Source organism: Ixodes scapularis, unplaced genomic scaffold (assembly GCF_016920785.2).
Source record: "Ixodes scapularis isolate PalLabHiFi unplaced genomic scaffold, ASM1692078v2 PGA_scaffold1__304_contigs__length_218370807, whole genome shotgun sequence".
In the NCBI taxonomy this organism is placed as follows: Eukaryota; Metazoa; Arthropoda; class Arachnida; order Ixodida; family Ixodidae; genus Ixodes; species Ixodes scapularis.
Genome location: NW_024609846.1, coordinates 129,356,278 through 129,375,214, shown reverse-complemented (window position 1 = coordinate 129,375,214; position 18,937 = coordinate 129,356,278). Strand labels below are relative to the sequence as shown.

Below are 18,937 nucleotides of genomic sequence, written 5' to 3'. Positions count from 1 at the left end.
CATCGCAACACTCGCACTGCCCGCCGTGCCATGTAGCTTCTTTATATTACAGCAAAGCTGTTTATGGCTAGGGTTCCGTGGATTTTTCGTGTGCAGTGACTAAAAACACGCTCGCACGCACATGCCTTCCCCGTATAAAAGATTCAAAGTAAATAACCCAAATAAAGCGTTGACGAACGTGTGTGCAAGATATTTGTTTTAGACTTTTGTTTTCGAACAGTTACTGCTGCAGACACCAGCACGTGCGGCACGTGGAACACCATTCCGAGCATTCTCCTTGATGCTTGGGTAATTTAGCAATAGGTCTGTTCAGTTGATTACAGTTATCAATGCGGAGCACAGGTTCGTCTGCAGCTGCCTTGGCTGGGGTTGTGGTGTTGTCAGAACGCCGAGCTCTGATTGGCTTTAATTTAAGTCAAATTTAAATTTGGGGGTTTTACGTGCCAAACCGACGGGCATCTGGCACGCCCCAGCGGAGGACTGAGGATTAATTTCGACCACCTGGGGATCTTTTGACGTGCAACCGAAGTCTCGATTACAGGGCGCCTTCTCCGCAATTAGACTCCGTCAGATTGCTGGCACTTCGGTTGGGATTCGAACCCGCCACATGGGGATCCATAGGCCGGCGCTCTCGCCTCGGAGCCACCGAGGCGGCTGGTTCTAATTAACGGACAGTGGGCAGACCTCAAGAAGCTGCCTTGAGGTCTACCCACTATCCTTCAATCGGAGCTCAGCGTTCTGACGTCACCACAACTCCTGCAGAAGCGGCGGACGAAATTGCACTCTGCATAGGCACCATTTTCAAGATCAGTAGACTCGGGTAGATAATAAAGGTTTCTCAAAGACTTGCCGCTGTGCGACCCGCGTCGGCCATGTCTACGCCTGGGGTGCTATGTTGCGCTTTTTGCACTCCCAGGAGACTTGGAAGAGGGAAGTGACGTCAACGACACAGCAAACGCAGATTGGATGTTGACAGAAGAAAACGAAATCAACACCCAATCTGCGTTTGCTGTGTCGTTGACGTCACTTCCCTCTCCCTAGTCTCCTGGGAGTGCAAAAAGCGCAACATAGCCCCCCTGCACTGCCCTCCCTTTGTCGTTCCAAGTGCTTGCTTGCCTAGTTTCCTTTCCTTCCGCTCTCCCGGGTTGGTGGTCCCGTCGCGCGTGTCTAGTTTCCTCCGGCTCCACGGGGCGGGCCTGTACGTGTCCTGTGCTAAACAGCTTTGCTGGTCATCCACCCTAACAGAAAAAAAAAAAAAAAAAAAACTCACGATTTTTTTTTTTAAGTAGTTGTTTGTTAAATGGGTCGTGCAAATGTTTGGGGACCTCCCTGGAGCACTGCGGCCAGCAGGCGAGTCGGCAAGGAGGTTGCGAGTCGGAAATCCTGCATTACAGAGTTTCCAGCTGCTCAATCGGGGTCACTTGGTGTATGGGCCGTGTTTGCAATACGAGTTGCAAGGTGACGAACGCGTTCGTCGTCTGCGAGCGTTTCAAACTTTCTGCCCGTTTTCCTCCTTGCTACGACTAATCTTCGCCGGTGGCGTCTTATTTTGAAAGCGTACCCCATGGTTAGAGATGGACCCACTCTAGAATCTAGGCTCTCTCAAAGCCCCTCTTTTATCACTTTTTTCTTTATTTGCCCTCCTCACGTCACAAAACGAAAGTGAGCCCACTTTGGGGAGCGAATATTTAACCTTTTTAATAGGTAATTTGGATGACTTTGAGTAATATTTGTCTTTTTTAAGACCCTAACGTCTAGCCAAGATTTTTTTTTTTTTTTTTTTTTTTTATTTTGTTGGTTAAAAGTATTGTTGGTCGACGGAGTTGGTCTAAAAATCTAGCAACACGGGTCTTGTTCCGCCATTACCGCTGTCGCGCACGCGGAAGAGTGTGTTGTAGTCGCTGCTGGTAATATTTCTTGCTATTATTGAACAGCGATGGCCGCTGTGCTCACACTAAACCCAAAGGCTGAGGTTGCCCGTCACGCACAGGCTCTCGCAGTCAACATCAACGCAGCACGAGGCCTGCAGAATGTCCTGCGTACGAACCTGGGGCCGACGGGGACCATGAAAATGTGAGTGAGCATTGTCAGACTGCTAAGCCTAAGCTCATCACGCTTTGCCCACTCGTTGGTGAACCTTGCGAGAAAGGTTCACATTCTGATGCTGTTAGGTTGCGGCACCTTGACTGTTTAAGCAAGAAGGTTTTATTGCAGCCGACGAAAATTAAGGGAGATGGTGCTGGTGTCCGTAAACGACGTGACTCGAGTCAGCTGGGTCCCTCGCCGGCGCGTCGCCCGCGAACATCACCGATTCTACTAGAAAATATCGAACCGTTGCTGAACTGACGGTACGCTTATTTCGGACGCGCGGGTACCGCGGTTAAAAAAACTTTTAAGAACTCGATTTCAAAAAAAAAAAAAAAGAAAAGCGTACTGTACTAGAAGGGAATTTGACGCAGTGACAAACGTGGGCCGCTTCCCATTCCATATACGGTGAAAAGTCTGCTGCTCCACCCATGAGATATGTTGCCCGATTCAGCATGGCGAGTGAAATGTTCGAATATTCCACTTCGAAAGATTACGCAGAAGGTTGCATTCGCTTTTGTTGTATTCTAACAAAATCAATCTCTTTATTTTTTTTTTTACTATTATTTATTTATTGAATTACGAATTGCGTAGGTCCAGCCTAAAAACACTGATGTATTAAGGTGTTGAACTGGGCGAGTTGGTAAAAGTTTGACATGGCGGGTGTAACAGCTTCCAAAAACGAGGATGAAAAGAATAGACATGACTTTTCATTAGAAAAGGAAAAGAGAACACATAAGTCAGTACCAGATAACACAGTGTGTAATCAAACAATATGCCCTCCACAAGGCCCGTGTCATCAAAATAGGTTCACATGCCAGTCATGGTCTGGTGCAAAAAGGATAGCTTCTTATCACATACGGCAACCGACGGCTCGCACATTTTTCTCTGAGGCACGACGTACCTTAGCACAGGTTAAGAGACTGAGGGCGTCGGGGTACCCGCCGGGCGTTTAACAGAGATGGCAAGTGCCCTTCTGAAGAAGGCAAATGGGATAGAAAGGGTGAGGGCCGACGTAGATAAAAAGCGAAAGGTGGTGGTCGCTTACATCCACCGTGTCTCCTGCTACCTTAAACAAGTTTGAGGCCGGTATGGAGTCCCAGTAGTGTTCTCGGCCCCCCAAAAAATGAGCCAGATTTGTGCCAGTGTTGGCCAAGAGCCAATAATCGGGTAAAGATGAAATGTACCAAAAGGCACGCAAAACCTTTTGTGTCATACGTCTCGAGTGGTGTATAAGATACCCCTGTCATGTGGAAAATTCTACATGGGCCAGACAGGGAGGTGCCTTAATGATAGGCTCTAGGAGCATGCTTACTCGCTGAGGGCCATGGTGGGGGGACTCCTTCCTTTGCATTGCAGAGACTGCACGTGGCAGCCAGCCTTTCACGAAGTGATGGTTGAAGGGAGACATAGAGAGAGGGCCACTCGCAAAATTATTGAGGCCTATTATATTTCGTGCCTCGGAGAAAAATGCGTGAGTGAGCCGTCGGTTGGGGCTTATGTGATAAGAAGCTGTCCTTTTTGAGCCAGACCATGACTGGCATGTGAACCTATTTTGATGGCACGGGCCTCGTGGAGGGCATATTGTTTGATTACACACTGTGTTGTCTGGTACTGACTTATATGTTCTCTTTTCCTTTTCTAATGAAACATTTTAGTTGTGAGTACAACTGTTGTCCTGTCGTGTCTATTCCTTTTGTCGTCCTCGTTATTTGAAGCTGTTACACCCACCATGTCAAACTAATGTATTCCTTACTTGTGAGCAGCGGCAAGAGATGTCAAAAAAGAAAAGAGAAAGCAGTTGTTTGAGAATGCGCGTCTTTATAGTACTAATTAATTAAAAATGTGGTTTGCTCAAGTTGATGCAAACAGTTGGATATCTTTGGTGTGCTTCTCGGGCACTGATCTAAGAAGAATCGCTCATCAGTTCTGGTTCACTTAACACGCAGATTTTTCGTGGATCTCTAGGCTCTCGTTGATTTGCTGAGGTCAGATTATGAACAGTGTGCAATGCAGCTTCATTCACCCCAAGCTGACAGTGTAGTAAAAGCTACGTGCCGGCCAGATTGGTCTATTTTTCGCCACATGATCACGCTCCCGTCCAAATGAACTTGTGATGACAAAAAGGCGGTTGATTGGTCCGACGAGTGCGTAGCTCCCATCAGACTGTCACCTTAGTGATAAGCTGAGTATATTCAAACTAAAGTGATTATCAGTTTCCCAAGTTTCTTTTTGCAAGCAGTGAAGATGCCTCTGTCAATAATGTTGGTGTGAAGTGTCCGTAAGCTAGGCTGGCTCTCGGTGTTAATCCATGTGGATGCAATGTGAACGAGTGCTGACACCGAATTCGTGCCAATGGTCGCACACACTATTTACCAACCGAACTGTATTGTTTCAGGCTCGTATCGGGTGCTGGAGAAATCAAGATCACCAAGGATGGCAACGTTCTGCTGCATGAAATGGTGGGGTTTCTTTTATTGGAATCCAGCCAACTACTTTGCAGGAGTGAAAATTTTCCCATTTTTTTATACGAACGAGAGTTGAAGGCATGCTTGAAAAAAGAGGTCTTTTCGGTCATGATCTAGATTTAGAGGTCCAAGACCACAACACAAGATTGCTAGCTTCTCTAAAAATAGCATTCTAAGCTGTTGTGACATATTTGCATCAGCTACACATGAGACCCCAAAAACCTAAAGGGGATACTTCAACGAAATATGAAATAGGTATGCCCGTCGTGTTCAGAAATAGGCTGAATATGATCCACAATATCCGTAAATGACATTCGCATGTTTGTATTTTGAGCCTGACAGCTGTATTTATCGTTATAAACGGCCCACTCTGGCAGGGGCTCGGAGAGCAGCCAGCGGAAGCAAGCCGCAATCGGTGGAACCGTGACGTCTGTCTCGGAATGAACAAAACTGCGGCGAGGCTGACGTCGTCGAGGTCTTAGCCGTTACAGCCACCGACATCGGGCCACCCCAACTAACTGCAAATCTGTTTTTGTGTGAATTTTGAGTGGCTTTTTAATCTTCTATAGACGGGCATTAGAGAGTCTCGTTGAGTGGCGAGTTCCTCCCTCCCCTCTTCTCTTGTGCTGGCCGTAGAGCTCTCAGGAGGACGTCAGGTTCAAAGCATGCATAGTTAGTTCTTGGCGAGACAGTTACCATCACTACCTGTCAAAGTTCCTAGACGGGCATTACAAACAAGGCTTTAAGACATCCACCATGTGCTTTTTTTTTGTTGTTTAACTGTTTAATTTGTTTTAAAATCCTTTTCATGTGTTTTGTAACGATATTGTTGTGTCCGATGTGATGCTGCTCCTTTGAACATGTCCAGACTAAGAAATAAGCGCTGAAATTTCGTAGTAGTATCCCTTTAAAGGGCCGCTGCCAACCCCGACATAGATTTAGATATTTTAATTGTCCCAGATGCTTCAGAAGCACGCAAAATGACCCCAAGACGTCCAACAAGAATGCAGTGTCTTTTCTTGACAGCAAATCCAGCTGCCGACGGCCAACCTGATTGCCCGGGCGTCCACGGCCCAGAACGACATCACGGGAGACGGCACCACCTCAACCGTGCTCATCATCGGCGAGCTCCTCAAGCAGGCCGACCTCTACGTCTCCGAGGTGAGACCGGGGCAGGTTTTGAGGTGATTGGTGGTGTACGAAAAGCATTTCGAGTCTCTTACACCCTCCATGCGTCGAAAGCAGACCCCAAGTGTCAACAAATGAAGTCGCAGTAGCCGGCACGTCGTGTCGAGGGATGTCGCGATCCTGGCGGTTGGTCTTAGAAATGCCGGCAAAAATGACGAGCAGATGAGAGTCGACATTATTGCGGCACCACATGTGGTGCTGCTTCGGTTTTTGTTGACTCTGGCTGTAAAATGACCCACAGCAAAACACTCATGTGCCACATCCACTTCCACTGCCGGTACCTCGACAGAAAACAGCATGACACTTGTACCACGTCATGAATGGGAGAAATGGGGGGGAGACCAGTTTTGAGGATGTTGTAACCGCACTGGTTTGAGACTCGTTGCACTTGCACTGTGGCGTGCCCTGACTTGCACGGGTGGGGTTGGCGTGTTGCAGGGCCTGCACCCGCGCATCCTGGCAGAAGGCTTTGAGCTGGCTCAGGCCAAGGCCCTGGAGGTGCTGGAGTCCCTCAAGGTGGCTGCCCCCTCCACGCCTGACCGGGACCTCCTGGTCAGGGTGGCCCACACGGCCCTGGCCACCAAAGTCAACCCGGAGCTGGCACAGCACCTCACTGAGGTGAGGGCCATGGAACAAAAAAAATAAAACAAAAAAACTTTTTTTTTTTGTCGGAGAAAAGGTGTTTTGGATTCCTGATGCATCTTCCGCCTCGGCGGCATGAAAAGCGACTTGACCACTCTTTGCCCACTTTCACTATTCCACTGTCTGAAAGTGAAGAACGGACCACAGTGACTTTCGCAACGGTGCTGTATCAGAGATCCAGAGGGCTGGACGATTCCTCAACCCCGGCTTTGTTACTCATTGTGCATGCAGCCAAGCCGTTGGTCGCTTTTGCAACTTCCCACTTGTAGCCATGAAGTCCTGCTTTCGCCAGGCCACTTGGTGGCTGGCTGGGTCATATTAGAGCCACTGAGTCAGACGCAGTTCAAGATTTGCAGAGCCAAAATTGAGGGTGGCTTTTGTTGCGGGCGGGCAGAAAAATGTGAATGTTCACGACTTTTGTGGTGGGTATGTTTATTGTGCAAGTAGATGCGGTATATATCTGCTCTAGTTCATATGTAATGACCGCAGTCAAATTAGAGCAGACAATTACTTTCGTTATTGGCAATTTTGGATGTTGCCGTCCCACTGCCGTTCTCATCAAATGTCGCTAAAATGGTAGGAAAAGGCCCGGACCAGTTGACAGTGTTTTGAAGTACAATTGTGATACTTATAAAAGGTAAAGCGGTGCTAAAATGGACAGAAAAAACTTGAAGACCGAATTTGACGTTGTGTTTAGGGGACAGCGTAGAGTCGGGCGGCCTTCGAGGTACGGCAACATCGATCTACACCATAGACAAGAAATTTAGACAGTGCAGTACCACTGCCATCCTGGGATCTTTAATGTGCATCAAGTCGTAACGAAATGTGACCGCACGACGGGAAGGGCGCAAGGAACAGTACATTTGCGAGGTGCAGGTGCAATGGGGCCCGACCGCAGTTACAATAGCATGCCGTTCCGAGACTTGCTTTTGTGGGCGAACCGGCCTGTTCTTGCGAATTGGGCGAGCAGGTGTGCGTGGACGCGGTGCTGGCCATCCGTCGCCCGGAGCAGCAGCTGAACCTGCACATGGTGGAGATAATGGAGATGCAGCACAAGACGGACATGGACACCCAGCTGGTGAGGGGCCTGGTGCTGGACCACGGGGCTCGCCACCCGGACATGAAGAAGCTGGTCAAGAATGCCTTCGTGCTCGCCTGCAACGTGTCCCTGGAGTATGAGAAGACGTGAGTCCGCCCCCGCGGGGATCTGTGCCGGCCTTAGGGGTCACCCTAGAGTTTCTGCACACTTTCTCGACGCCCGGCCTTCAGCACGCGCTTCTCCCTGTTGTTCCGATCTTGTCAATAACTATTTGCAGTGAGAACCACGCTGGGGGGGCGTCACTGAGCGGCGCGGGAATGTCACGTGATGCCCGGAATGCGAGGACGTCCCCTTTTTTTTTACGTCGCACGCGTCATAGGGGTTGGCCCGTTTGCTTGCTTTCGGACGCGGCGCGGTGGTTCGTTATCATTCTTTGGTGGTGACGTAACATGCGCGACCGAAAAAGGTATGAGTTCATTTCTATATCTAAGAGAAAAACAAATATAGATTGTATTAAAACGAGGCAAAAAGGAGTGGGCAATAGCAGTGTGTGCCCGAATCACTTCTCGGATGTTTTCACGACGAATCCCGTCGTATTTTGTTTTACGTTTTGCTCTCTTTGCGCGTGTCGGTTTCGTTCTTCGTACGGATTCCACAGGCGGGACTCGCCATTAACGATGATCTGATAACCCGCACCCGAATTTCTTTTTCCGTGTCGTCCGTGTCGCTTGTCGCGCTTCAAAGTTAAAAGAATGAACTGTCTTTTTTGTGACGTCAGAAACAAAAGAATGTTCCTGTGTTTGATCAACAAATCAGGTTCAGAGTTTTGCACACTCGAACAAGTCTTGCCTTTCTATTGGTGCAGTAGCAGCAACATAGTGTTGTGATCAAGAAGAGAAAAAAAATGGCCTATGCTGGATGTTTTGCTATTTTGCCTAGTTTTATAAATGCCATTGGGATTTTTTTTTTCTTGTGCAATAAAAGGTCCATTGTTGAACGTTTTTGCGCAATACTACGAGTGTTCAATATTCTAGATGGCTTATGGCCAGCGAGACAAAATGTCTTAACGTCCCAAAATACTGGCTGTGATCCTAGGGTTTGTTCAATTTTATAAACAGCGGTTATAACTGGAACACGAAAGTACTTTCTTCACTCACAGGTCAGATTACTAAAATCCTACACCTCCTCTCTTTTTAATTATATTTTCATTATGGTTACTGCATAACATCTGTGCAGTGTCTCAAGTGTTAGCTGTCGATCAAATGATTTGTTAGTTTAAATGAATAATCGTAACAAAATGACTCTTTGACAGACTATTTGACAGAATGATTTCCACTAGAGGCTTGCCTATGTTTATTTTATTTTTCTTCTATCTTAATGGTGTATAATGGTTTGTTTTCATTTTTGTTATTAGAGTTAGGCTTTTAAATTATGCCCCTTCAGAATGCAACATTTCTTTTTGCATTAACAGTGTAAAGACTCAGTCATCCACTCTTTATATGCTTGGAGCATTACTTCTTCCCTGTAATTACAAAAATAATAAACGTGGTGCTGCTGATGATTTTATTAAGCTTGGTAAAGTCCAGGGTGTGTATGAAACCAAATGGGTGCAGGACTTCCCCTGAACTTTTAAAGATGCAACAATCGGGATAGAGGACTTGGAAGTTTATCTCGAGGGAGGAAACCAGGACAGCAGTGTTGCCTTTGTTTGTATTCGAGGAAGCAGGACAAGGAATTTTTCTGAAACTGTCAGAAAGATAAGAAATTTAAAATATTAGCAAGTTAAAAACGTCTTCACCATGCTTTGTCCAGGACAAAAAAAAAAAAAAAAAGAACCCTCCACTTTGCAGCATTGAAGCCTGGGATGAAAACTTCCAGGCACAGAATTTGTAATCGCCCGTGACGAATGCAAAAACATGTTATAGAAAAAGAAAATGAAAAGTTATTAGCAAGACAGTGAGGTTGGACGAAAGCCCATTTAGCTCTTAGATGCAATGACAGCGTCTTCATTTTGGGTTCTTTTGTGCTGGTGGAGAGTTGGGGTTTTTAATGCGAAGAATGTACATTCCGCTATTCCCCGTGCTCGAAGTTTGCAACGTGAGTTAAGTCAGTGGCATAGGTCAAATGAGCGCATACTGTACAAGGTACAAATTTATGTCTAGCTAGTTGGAGAAAAAACAAAAATAGGGAGCTCCCTATTTTATACAATGGAGTTCCTTAGAAATCATATTCAGGTTTCATTTTCTGTCTATGAGTGTGGAAATGGAGACCACGAATTTGTGCCAAGTGTTTAATCTCTTTCTGTGTGCAGTCTGCGAGAGAGAATTTTGTGCATTTGATATTTTGCATCTGTCACTCGTTGAAAGTTGGTTGCAAACCTCGTTGCGGTTATCATACCGTGTCTTTTAGTTCATTCGGCATACCCGTTAACATGCTTGGTTGCTCCGAGGTCTCGTAGTTGCTGACTCTAGTGCCTCGCCTCCGCGCAGGGAAGTGAACGCCGGGTTTTTCTACAAGTCTGCGGAGGAGCGGGAAAAGCTGGTGTCGGCGGAGCGCCAGTTCATCGAGAACCGGGTGAAGAAGATAATTGAGCTCAAGCGCAAGGTCTGCGACACGCCCGACAAGAACTTTGTCGTCATCAATCAGCAGGTAGGCAGGCGCACTTGCCCCTCCTTGGCATCCTTTTTACTCTGCTCAAAGTACCGGCCTACCAACAAAAGATTAACATTAGCAAAACTTTGGTTCTTAAAACATTCAGTTTTGTCAACGTAACCAACTTGAGACTTGAATCAGTGTTAACGTAAGTAGTTCCTAGCTCGTGGGGACGTCTGATGGAGGGTATGGTCGCCGGATAGAATAGGAACAGCAGGGCGTGTCCTTGGAACACCCGGTCTCCAGCACGCGCTCCATGCCTTCCATTGTGCTTTGGCTGCGCGCGCGTTAGGTGCACGAGACATTGACACATCGTCGAAGGGAAGAAGCTCGTGCTGGAGGCGGGACGACCGGAGCTCTTCCCTGCCGTTCCCACTTTGTCGGTGACTATGGTGAACACTGCAAACATTTTGTGTTCCTTAATATAGCGGAACTGCCGTAGTAAAGATAGCTATAGTGAAGACATGGATGTTGTGAATCGAAGTTGAAGTACACTCGCAATACTGGTATGCACATGCTTTTGAGGTATCGACATAAAGAAGATAGTGATCTAGCAAAAACTTCACCCGAAAAAGGACTGATTTCACTTTAGAGATGCTGTGCTGTAAACGACTGAAGGAAGGTACTGATTGAATGGGTACTTTTGTTTTTAGGGCATCGACCCCCAGTCGCTGGACCTTCTGGCCAAGGAAGGCATCGTGGCTTTACGCCGGGCGAAGAGGAGGAACATGGAGAGGTACGTGGAACGGAAACACTTTGGCCACGCTCACCGAAGCGTACGTCTATTTGGCGCCGCTGCAGCCAGGTTGGAGACGATGGGAGTTATTTTTCTGGCGTCGGTTTACGTTGGCACTATGTGCAAATGAACTCGGAAATTGCGGGTGAAAGGAAGATGAGCAACTCGCAACAGCCCTTCGAGGTAACTGGAAGCTATGCGAGTCCGAAGGATTTGTGTGGCTCCACTTGGCCCTGTCAGTGGCACGAAAAACCTTGCATAGAATATCGGTCCTTGTCTCCAAACTCCCGTAGGCGTCGACTCTGCAGTTTGGTCCACACTTTGGGTGGCTACTCTCTGTGCGTTTTCGGGGTTTGTTTAGCTGTCTTTGAGAGTTCGGGGCGAGCCGATACCTCCCAAAAAAGCGTGTTACGAAGGCAGTCCCCTCTTGCGGACGCTCGGAGAGTTGCAAGTTAAGTGCGTGCATTGAGAAAGGAGCCAGGTTGGATGCGGACAGTTGAAAGATATTGTATCGGCACTATAGCCATTGACAAGGTGAGAATAGCAGGTGGGAGCCTCAGTTTTCCCACCTCCAGCGTGACAGCTGAACAGCGCGACCTTCGAAGACTCTTCAACGTCCCAAGCACCTCGCACGTGCAGCCAATGCACGGTGGGAGGCGTGGAACACGTGTTAGAGGGGGGCTTTCGAAAGACCCACCTCATTTTGTCGTTTTGATTTGGGTGGAAATTGACGGCTTGGTGCTCGTTTCCTCTGGCAGGCTGTCGCTGGCCTGCGGATGCACGGCGACAAACTCCCTGGAAGATCTGAGCGCCGAGGTGCTGGGCCACGCGGGCCTGGTGTACGAGCATGTGCTCGGGGAGAACAAATACACCTTTGTAGAGGAGCTGAAGGACCCCCGGTCGGTGACGGTGCTCATCAAGGCCCCCAACAAGCACACCCTGACCCAGATCAACGACGCCGTGCACGACGGGCTGCGCGCCGTCAAGAATGCCATTGAGGATGGTGGGTTCTCGATGGGAAAGGCTGGGTGTAGGAAGGGCTACTTGCTTAGGGCACCTTTCTTACATACTAAAATGGAAGTGCAAAGTCTTTAAAGACAGTAACGATGCAAAATGCATGCATGAGTCCCTGTGAAACCGGTCAATTGGGAATAGTTTGAGAACAGTGCCACGGTTACAATCCTCATATACCGAGATGCAAATGACGAGGAACGGATTTCCTCCTGACAATCCAGAACAATGCTGGTAGCCTCAACAAAAGTGATGGCAGCAAGTAGCAGCAATATGATGAGGGAAAGTAGGCACGACCAGAGCACTATACAGTAAACTCTCACTTGAGCAAGTAGTGCAATCTAGAACGCCATCTCTCGGCGACCAGCGGCGAAGGCCCGGTCACAAATAAATGGGGAACGTGAGAAAACAGTGTTTTCTTCTTTATTTTGGGTATGTAGGGAACGGCAATAGTTGTTGACATAATAAAGAAACATCTTACAATAATTTGCGCTAAGTTGTGTGCCACGTAAGAACATAAATATTTTTAAAAAATTGCCTGAGCGGCATCATGCAGCAGACATTGCAGTGCAGTGAGGACAATCGCTCTGAAGCAGCTGAAAAAAAAAAAAAAGAAAAAAAAAGCTATGTTTATAGATGGTTCCTCACTCTGTTCGGAAAACTGGCGCAAAAAAAACAAAAAACGTTGCACCGCTCACGTGACTCGCTCTGGCCAACCCAAAATGTCCATCTTTGCTGCATAAAAAAATTGTCTGCTTCAAACGGCATTGCGTTGGAAATTGCCTTCTTAAAATTTTCAGACGAATCCAATAGTATGAAATATTTGATCAAGTGTTTAGTGCTTTACCAAATTCATGACAAACTAGTTTCGAAAAGTGTGAGGTAGGCATTTATTTTTTTATCAGTCGTGTTGCGTCGATGTTCATGTGTTCTTCCATAGGGCGGGTGCCTCATGGAACCGCGAGTATTACGTGACTTGCGCCAAGCTGCTCTGTCGGCCATGTTGTCGGCAATACACGTGGATCTAAGAATCGCGTTATTCCGCTCCTAGGAGCTATATAGTGCTCTAGGCACGACCACCCAGTCGCAAGTGAGACTCCAAGGAAAAGTGTAATATAATAAATATAGTTGTTAGCACTTTTTCGCATTTTACTTGGACAGATTACCACGGGCAGCAAACCTTTCCGCTTAGGTCGTTGCCCCGCACGAGCACTTTCCGCCTCACTAATAGCTTTTACGGTGGCGGATTTAATTTTGAAAGAACTAGCAAAATTAGTGATCACTCGTTCGCACTAACGGTGCATGCTGCGCGCTACGAGGCTACGTTTGGTTCACGACCACCGCACGAGCCAGTTGCAGATGCAGAGTGTGTGTCGACCCCAATTGCGGCGCCCACTCCCGCAGGCTGCGTGATCCCCGGGGCGGGTGCCTTCGAGCTGGCGGCCCACGCTGCACTGGTGTCCATGCGCCCGAACGTGAAGGGCAAGGCCCAGCTCGGGGTGCAGGCGTACGCGGACGCCCTGCTGGTCATCGTCAAGACCCTGGCCACCAACAGCGGGCTGGACCCCCAGGATGTGCTGGTCAAGCTGCAGCAGGAGCAGCGGCTGGCCAAGCAGCCCATTGGCCTCAACCTCGCCACAGGTAGGTGGGGCTGCTGCACTCGTGGATGGGCAGGAGTCCCGAGGGTGTGGCGCCCGGAACACGTCCCTGACCGGCACGTTTGGAGTTCCGCATGTGTGCTGAAAGTGGTCCCGTAGTGACAACGTACAGCGTCGCAAAAGCCGGAGCGTCGTGCCCTCGAGTGTCGAGATCCTTGCAATTAGCCGCTGAAGTTCCGGAAAAGAAAAAAAAAGTGCGAGAGAATGTGAGCGTGGCCGTTGTTGCAGCATCCCAAGCTTTCGTGGACCGTCGAGCTGGAGAGCGATCTGTGGCGGAACGGGCATCTGCCACCACTGCTGCTGCGACACTGCTGGGGTCGCGGTCGGCAATGACGCGACACTTCGGCTTCGTAGAGTGGAAATCGAGGGACCACTTTTTTGGATGTGCCAAACGCACCGGTCGGATGTGCGTTCCTGGCACCGTACCGACGGGCATCGCGTGATGCCTGCTCGTTCGTCGTTCTAGACTGGGACTCCTCAAATTTTTAAATCCCTAGAAATCCTTACCTGCCTCGATTGACGGCACAGGGGTATCCCGAAAGTACGATGGGATACCCCTGTGTTCCTAAAAGCCAAGCCTAAGAACCCATTTTCTAGGCCAGGGGTCTCCAAACTGGGTTCCTGGAAACCCAGGGATTCCCCAGATTGCCCTCGGTGGTTCTGGGCCATTCCCGCCCTCAACTTCAGATGCTTTTCTAGTTTGAGCACCGTTTCACAAGATCCGAGTTGCCCGTAAATGCATAACTAGAAATTAAACACACCCTGGTGCATGCTCTATGTGCACTGCTTCGTCGCATTAAGGCTGGGAGTAGGAAGGGCTACTTGCCTAACAGTCGAGAAAGATGGGGGTTCCTCAATGTCGACAAGTTTGAGAGTGTCTGTCCTACACATCTTCGATCGTTTGTCCAAGTGCGCCCGAAGGCACAAACACATACAACCACGAACATTCATACTAAATGCGCGAATCACTGGGCCTTCCCCGTACGGGATTGGTTTAACTAAGATGAAGCATATACAAAGTAATTTTGTTGTATCTATGTTTAAACAGTCGGAAGTTATTCTGCCTCACTGGGCGACTTGTCTCTCCGCCTTGGATTACAAATTTAGCCTGGGGTCTTTGATGTTCGCCACGCAGTAGCGATACACGACTGCACGCCGGTTCGATGCTCATCCAGATCGATACTGGTAGGGGTGGGGGATCCCTGGGTTCTGCTGCGTGAACTTTCTCTCCACATGTTCTGAGCTGACGTCTGCTAGCCCACTTGGCCACCGATCCCTTAAACACATAAAAACACGATAAACACCATTATGTTGCGTTTTTGACGCCATTTCATTCGTCTTATCGGCTCATAATGTTGGCTGTTCCTGAACATGGCGTGAAATGGAGTATAGACCAACTCATGTTTACAAACAAACCAGAGTGCCCCTAGAGGACTCCACCGGCACCGCGTATGCGCCATGGAGTATGGGCAAGAGGATCGCCGTCTCCCATAAACAAAGCATTGGGATGCAATGTTGTTGGCGTCTGTGTGAGTTCCCATGCTCTCTGTTGCGTTGGAATTGTTGATTCTATGTCTTCCTGGCAATGTCTGACCACTTTAGCGGCCTCAGGAAAATTAATGAGGCTCATTGCACCGCAAAACTTAGCGTGAATAATGTGACATGCAGCGATTCATTCCGCGTGGACGCTGCGGAATGGACGCTAAAATCTGGTTCGCATGATGAGGTTTGGCTCGCTATTTTCAGTCGTGATGTAGCTTGGGTTGCAAAAGCGTGAATTGTAGCTGACAGGGTCGATGTCGATACTGAAAATCGCAAGTGAATCGGACATATGTTGGTGATGGCCACTGGTAACAATTATCAACATCTCCTTGTATCATCTACTGTTTACATCTAGCCTACTTACCCCAACCAACCCTCAAAATTGAAAGTCTGTTGAGGCGTGCACTTAATTCTTATTGCGATTACCAAAACTTCTTATTGCAATTACCAAGTCAACATTTTGTCTACGGACCATTGTTGTTTGAACTTTGAGCGAGCAGATGACAGCAAGCAGAAACTTTGAAAGAGCAGACGACAGTTCGAACGATCAGGCGGACGTTTTAACTTGAAGACGCTCTGTACGTAGTCTGCAGGTGGTCGGTACAACTGGGCGGTTTTCATGTGTTCATGTTGGAACAAAACAAATAAATCTGACGACCACAAATATCCATGAATTTAGCCCGAAGTGTTTCTTGTACAAGCAATCGTGGTCGGACGGTGAATGAATGCCCCGCATGGTGACTTCCGCCCACAGCCCCAGGCAGGAAGTACGCCCGATGCACCACCACCGCGCCGTGACGTACCAGAGCTGAGTTTCTGCATAAACAGAGAAAATTGGGGTATTGTACCGTATTTACTTGAATCTAACACATTCTCGATTGCAACGTGCACCCTATTTTCAAGGTCCGAAAAAAAAAAAAAAAGAAAAAAAAAAAGTGATGACCTCGGTTGTCACGCGCACCAGATTTTGTATGTTGGATACAGAAATTAAACTTTTTCTCACTTGGAACAATGAAGGTTTATTCCAAATTCGTCAATCTTGCGATGAAATGAACGGCGCCGTCTCTCGCTGGCAAGGTCGTTATCACGACGCCGGTCCGGGCCAGCGCCTATGGGGTGGTATGCACCACTTGTCATCGCTGTCGGACGACTCCTTGTCGCAGTCAATGGCCCAAAGCATTTCATCTTTGAAACTTGCTGGCCAAAATCTTTTCTTTCTGCTTGCGCCAATCCCGCACGCAAGTTTTTGTAACACTAAACGCACGTGATGCAGCCCGGTTTCCATCGTTATATGCGCACGATATCACTTCTTTTTAATCCAGCATCATGGTGAACGCGGCGTGTCTTTGCAGTGGGAACTTCCATGCTGGTACGAACGCAAGAAACGCACGACTACGCTAAACGCTGGCTACGCTCTAAGCCTCTCAGCCACTGATCTCTATTGTAGTCGGTGCGTAATGGAACGGCCATTTTGAAATGTCGATGGCGATATGGTAGCACAGTTTTGGGTCATACTCGATTCTAGCGCGCATGCAATTTTTGGACCTTTTTTTCCGGAAAAAAAGTGTGCGTTAGATTTGAGTAAATACGGTAATTACAATGTTGTTTTTGGCCTGAAATGGCATGGTGGACATTGTAAACTTTTTTCTAGTCTACTCTTTTCTACGAGTCATGGGGTTGCCATCTTTTCGTTACATAGCAACTGGACCAGCCAAACCTCCCTGTTGAGGTGTACATGTAGAGAAGTCTAGGATTGGTGAGCTCACAGCTTCTTGAGCAGCTACCGTGCAGACTCTGCACCTCCCAATGCTTTGACTATGCTTCACAGCCTTCGCAGTACTCGGGAGTTCACATACAACGATGCAATATGACGTACCCACAAATCAACCAACAAAATCGTTGATATATCACCTTTCAAGCAAAAACAAAAAGGCCTCTGTTTCTGCAGCTGAATTTAACACTTTTATCACTCCCCAGATTTGTGGAGCCTTTGTTGAGCTACCGTGAGGCTTAAGGCAAAAATGCAGGAAAGGGCCGTGTTTTTTAAAAGCTTCTCTTTTTCTCTTTCTCTTAGGCGAAGCTCTTATTCCAGCAAACGAAGGCATTTTCGACAACTATTGTGTCAAGAGGCAACTTCTCAATTCCTGGTGAGTTGTTCAGTGTTTTCCAAGGTTTTTAAGTGTATTTATTTTATTTGTTTGATATTCAAAGGTGAACTGAGAATTACATTGCACTAGACTTTAAAAATTTAACTAATGAATATTATTATATTCTTTTTTCTTTCAGCACGGTGATAGCGAGCAACCTTCTTCTGGTGGATGAAATCATGTTTGCTGGCGTGTCCAAGGGGGGAAAATAGAGTGCAATGCCTTTCTCATGCCCTCATCATTTGCTTCAGCTGGCTGAGAATAAATTATTGTTTGTATTTCATACTTGTTTCATATAGTGTCTCGTAGAGTCCCAGCAGTCTGCTGATGGCACTCCAAGTTTTATCATCGCAAAACGTGGTGAGATTTTGAAGGTGGCAGTACTGTGCAAGGTCTCCACTCTCGTAGCAAAGAGTAATGAAGTAATTATTTCCTGAAATGCACATATAGAGGCATGAGGTAGGGAACATGTGCTTTACTGGATATTGTACTGTTCTCTAGAACATAGAAATAAAGCAATGCGTTGAGAGCGTATGAAGACAAAACGTTTTGGAAGAAGGCTGATCATTACTATTTGCAATATTTGTAATGTTCATAGTTTTTTTCCTATTTTCGTACGCGCTTAGTTTGTGAAGATATTACACTGAAGTGAAGCTCGTTGAAGTAAGAGAACCAGTTCATCCAGGTGGGGAACTCTGCTACAGTTTGATACCAGATGGCACAAGACATCAGCCAATTCGAGCTTTCATTAGTGTTGTGTTGCTATCTCCGTCTCGGTTGCTTTCGGCAGTACTTTCGGCCCTTTCACTTTCAGTATGGTGCCTAGAATACGTCTCAAACTGTTGTGTTTACCACGTCCAAAAAAGTGGCTCCTCGATTTCCGCCCGATGACGTCGTAGAAGTGGCATCCTTTTGCAGGTCGCGATCCTAGCAATGTTGGAGCAGTGGTGGTGGATGCGGCAGACACCTGTTCTGCTGCAGGTCCCTCTTCAGCTGGACAGTCCGTGGAAGGTTTGGCAGCCCGGAGTTGAAACGCCGCGACGACAGCGACACTTGCGTTTGCTCGTGCTTTTTGCCGGTACTTCTAGTGCCAACTGCCAGTATCGCGACATCTGACAGCACGACACTCCGGCTTCTGTGACGTCATTCGTTGCCACTTGGGGACTGCTTTTGATGTATGGGCAGGATAGGATGTTAAACACACCAGTCGGAGACGAGTTCCACCTCGGGTGTTGATTATCATCACCATCAACATATTCACGGAAACGGCCAGAAGAGAATGGGATAAGGCAGAAAGTAAGGTTCCTGCAGGTACCCATGGAACCCATTAAAGGGGCAGTGCAACGATATTCAGTTGGAATGTTTTTCACTTTACACAAGCCTACTGGCACTACAGTGAAATTCGTTTAGAACGAACCCACGTACAGCGAATTGTCGATATCGAACTCCCAAAAAAATTTAAATGAAAATGCATGTAAAAAGTACTTTTTAGGGGCAAAGCTCCTTAGGGTCTAGCCTTTTCCGGCATCCGTGCTCACATCAATTGCCATCCCATCTGTCTTCTTAAAAAAATAAAAAAATGTTTGCACAGTCCACAGGATTCGAACCTGTGCGGGGAGACCCCAAAGGATTTCTAGTCCATCGCCTTAACCACTCGGCCACGACTGCGGGAGGAGTAGGGGGCTCTGAGATGTGGCAGTAACTCAAGAGATGGGGTTTCTGTCATGAATGAAACGTTGCACGTAGCCGCTCAACGTCTATACAGGAAA

The 18,937-nt window shown here is 47.6% G+C and overlaps 1 protein-coding gene across 1 annotated transcript; it reads left to right on the top strand.

Annotated features, from left to right (window-relative positions):
- The first annotated feature begins 1,809 nt into the window (after nucleotides 1-1,809).
- LOC8033465 (T-complex protein 1 subunit zeta) lies at nucleotides 1,810-17,451 on the top strand. Its single transcript, XM_029977221.4, has 11 exons — nucleotides 1,810-2,073; nucleotides 4,484-4,547; nucleotides 5,580-5,714; nucleotides 6,180-6,359; nucleotides 7,354-7,568; nucleotides 9,912-10,071; nucleotides 10,728-10,810; nucleotides 11,569-11,813; nucleotides 13,226-13,462; nucleotides 17,096-17,168; nucleotides 17,308-17,451. Exons 1-11 carry the CDS (start codon nucleotides 1,937-1,939, stop codon nucleotides 17,378-17,380), a joined length of 1,602 nt encoding a protein of 533 aa, XP_029833081.3. The 5' UTR covers nucleotides 1,810-1,936; the 3' UTR covers nucleotides 17,381-17,451.
- Nucleotides 17,452-18,937: the final 1,486 nt, after the last annotated feature.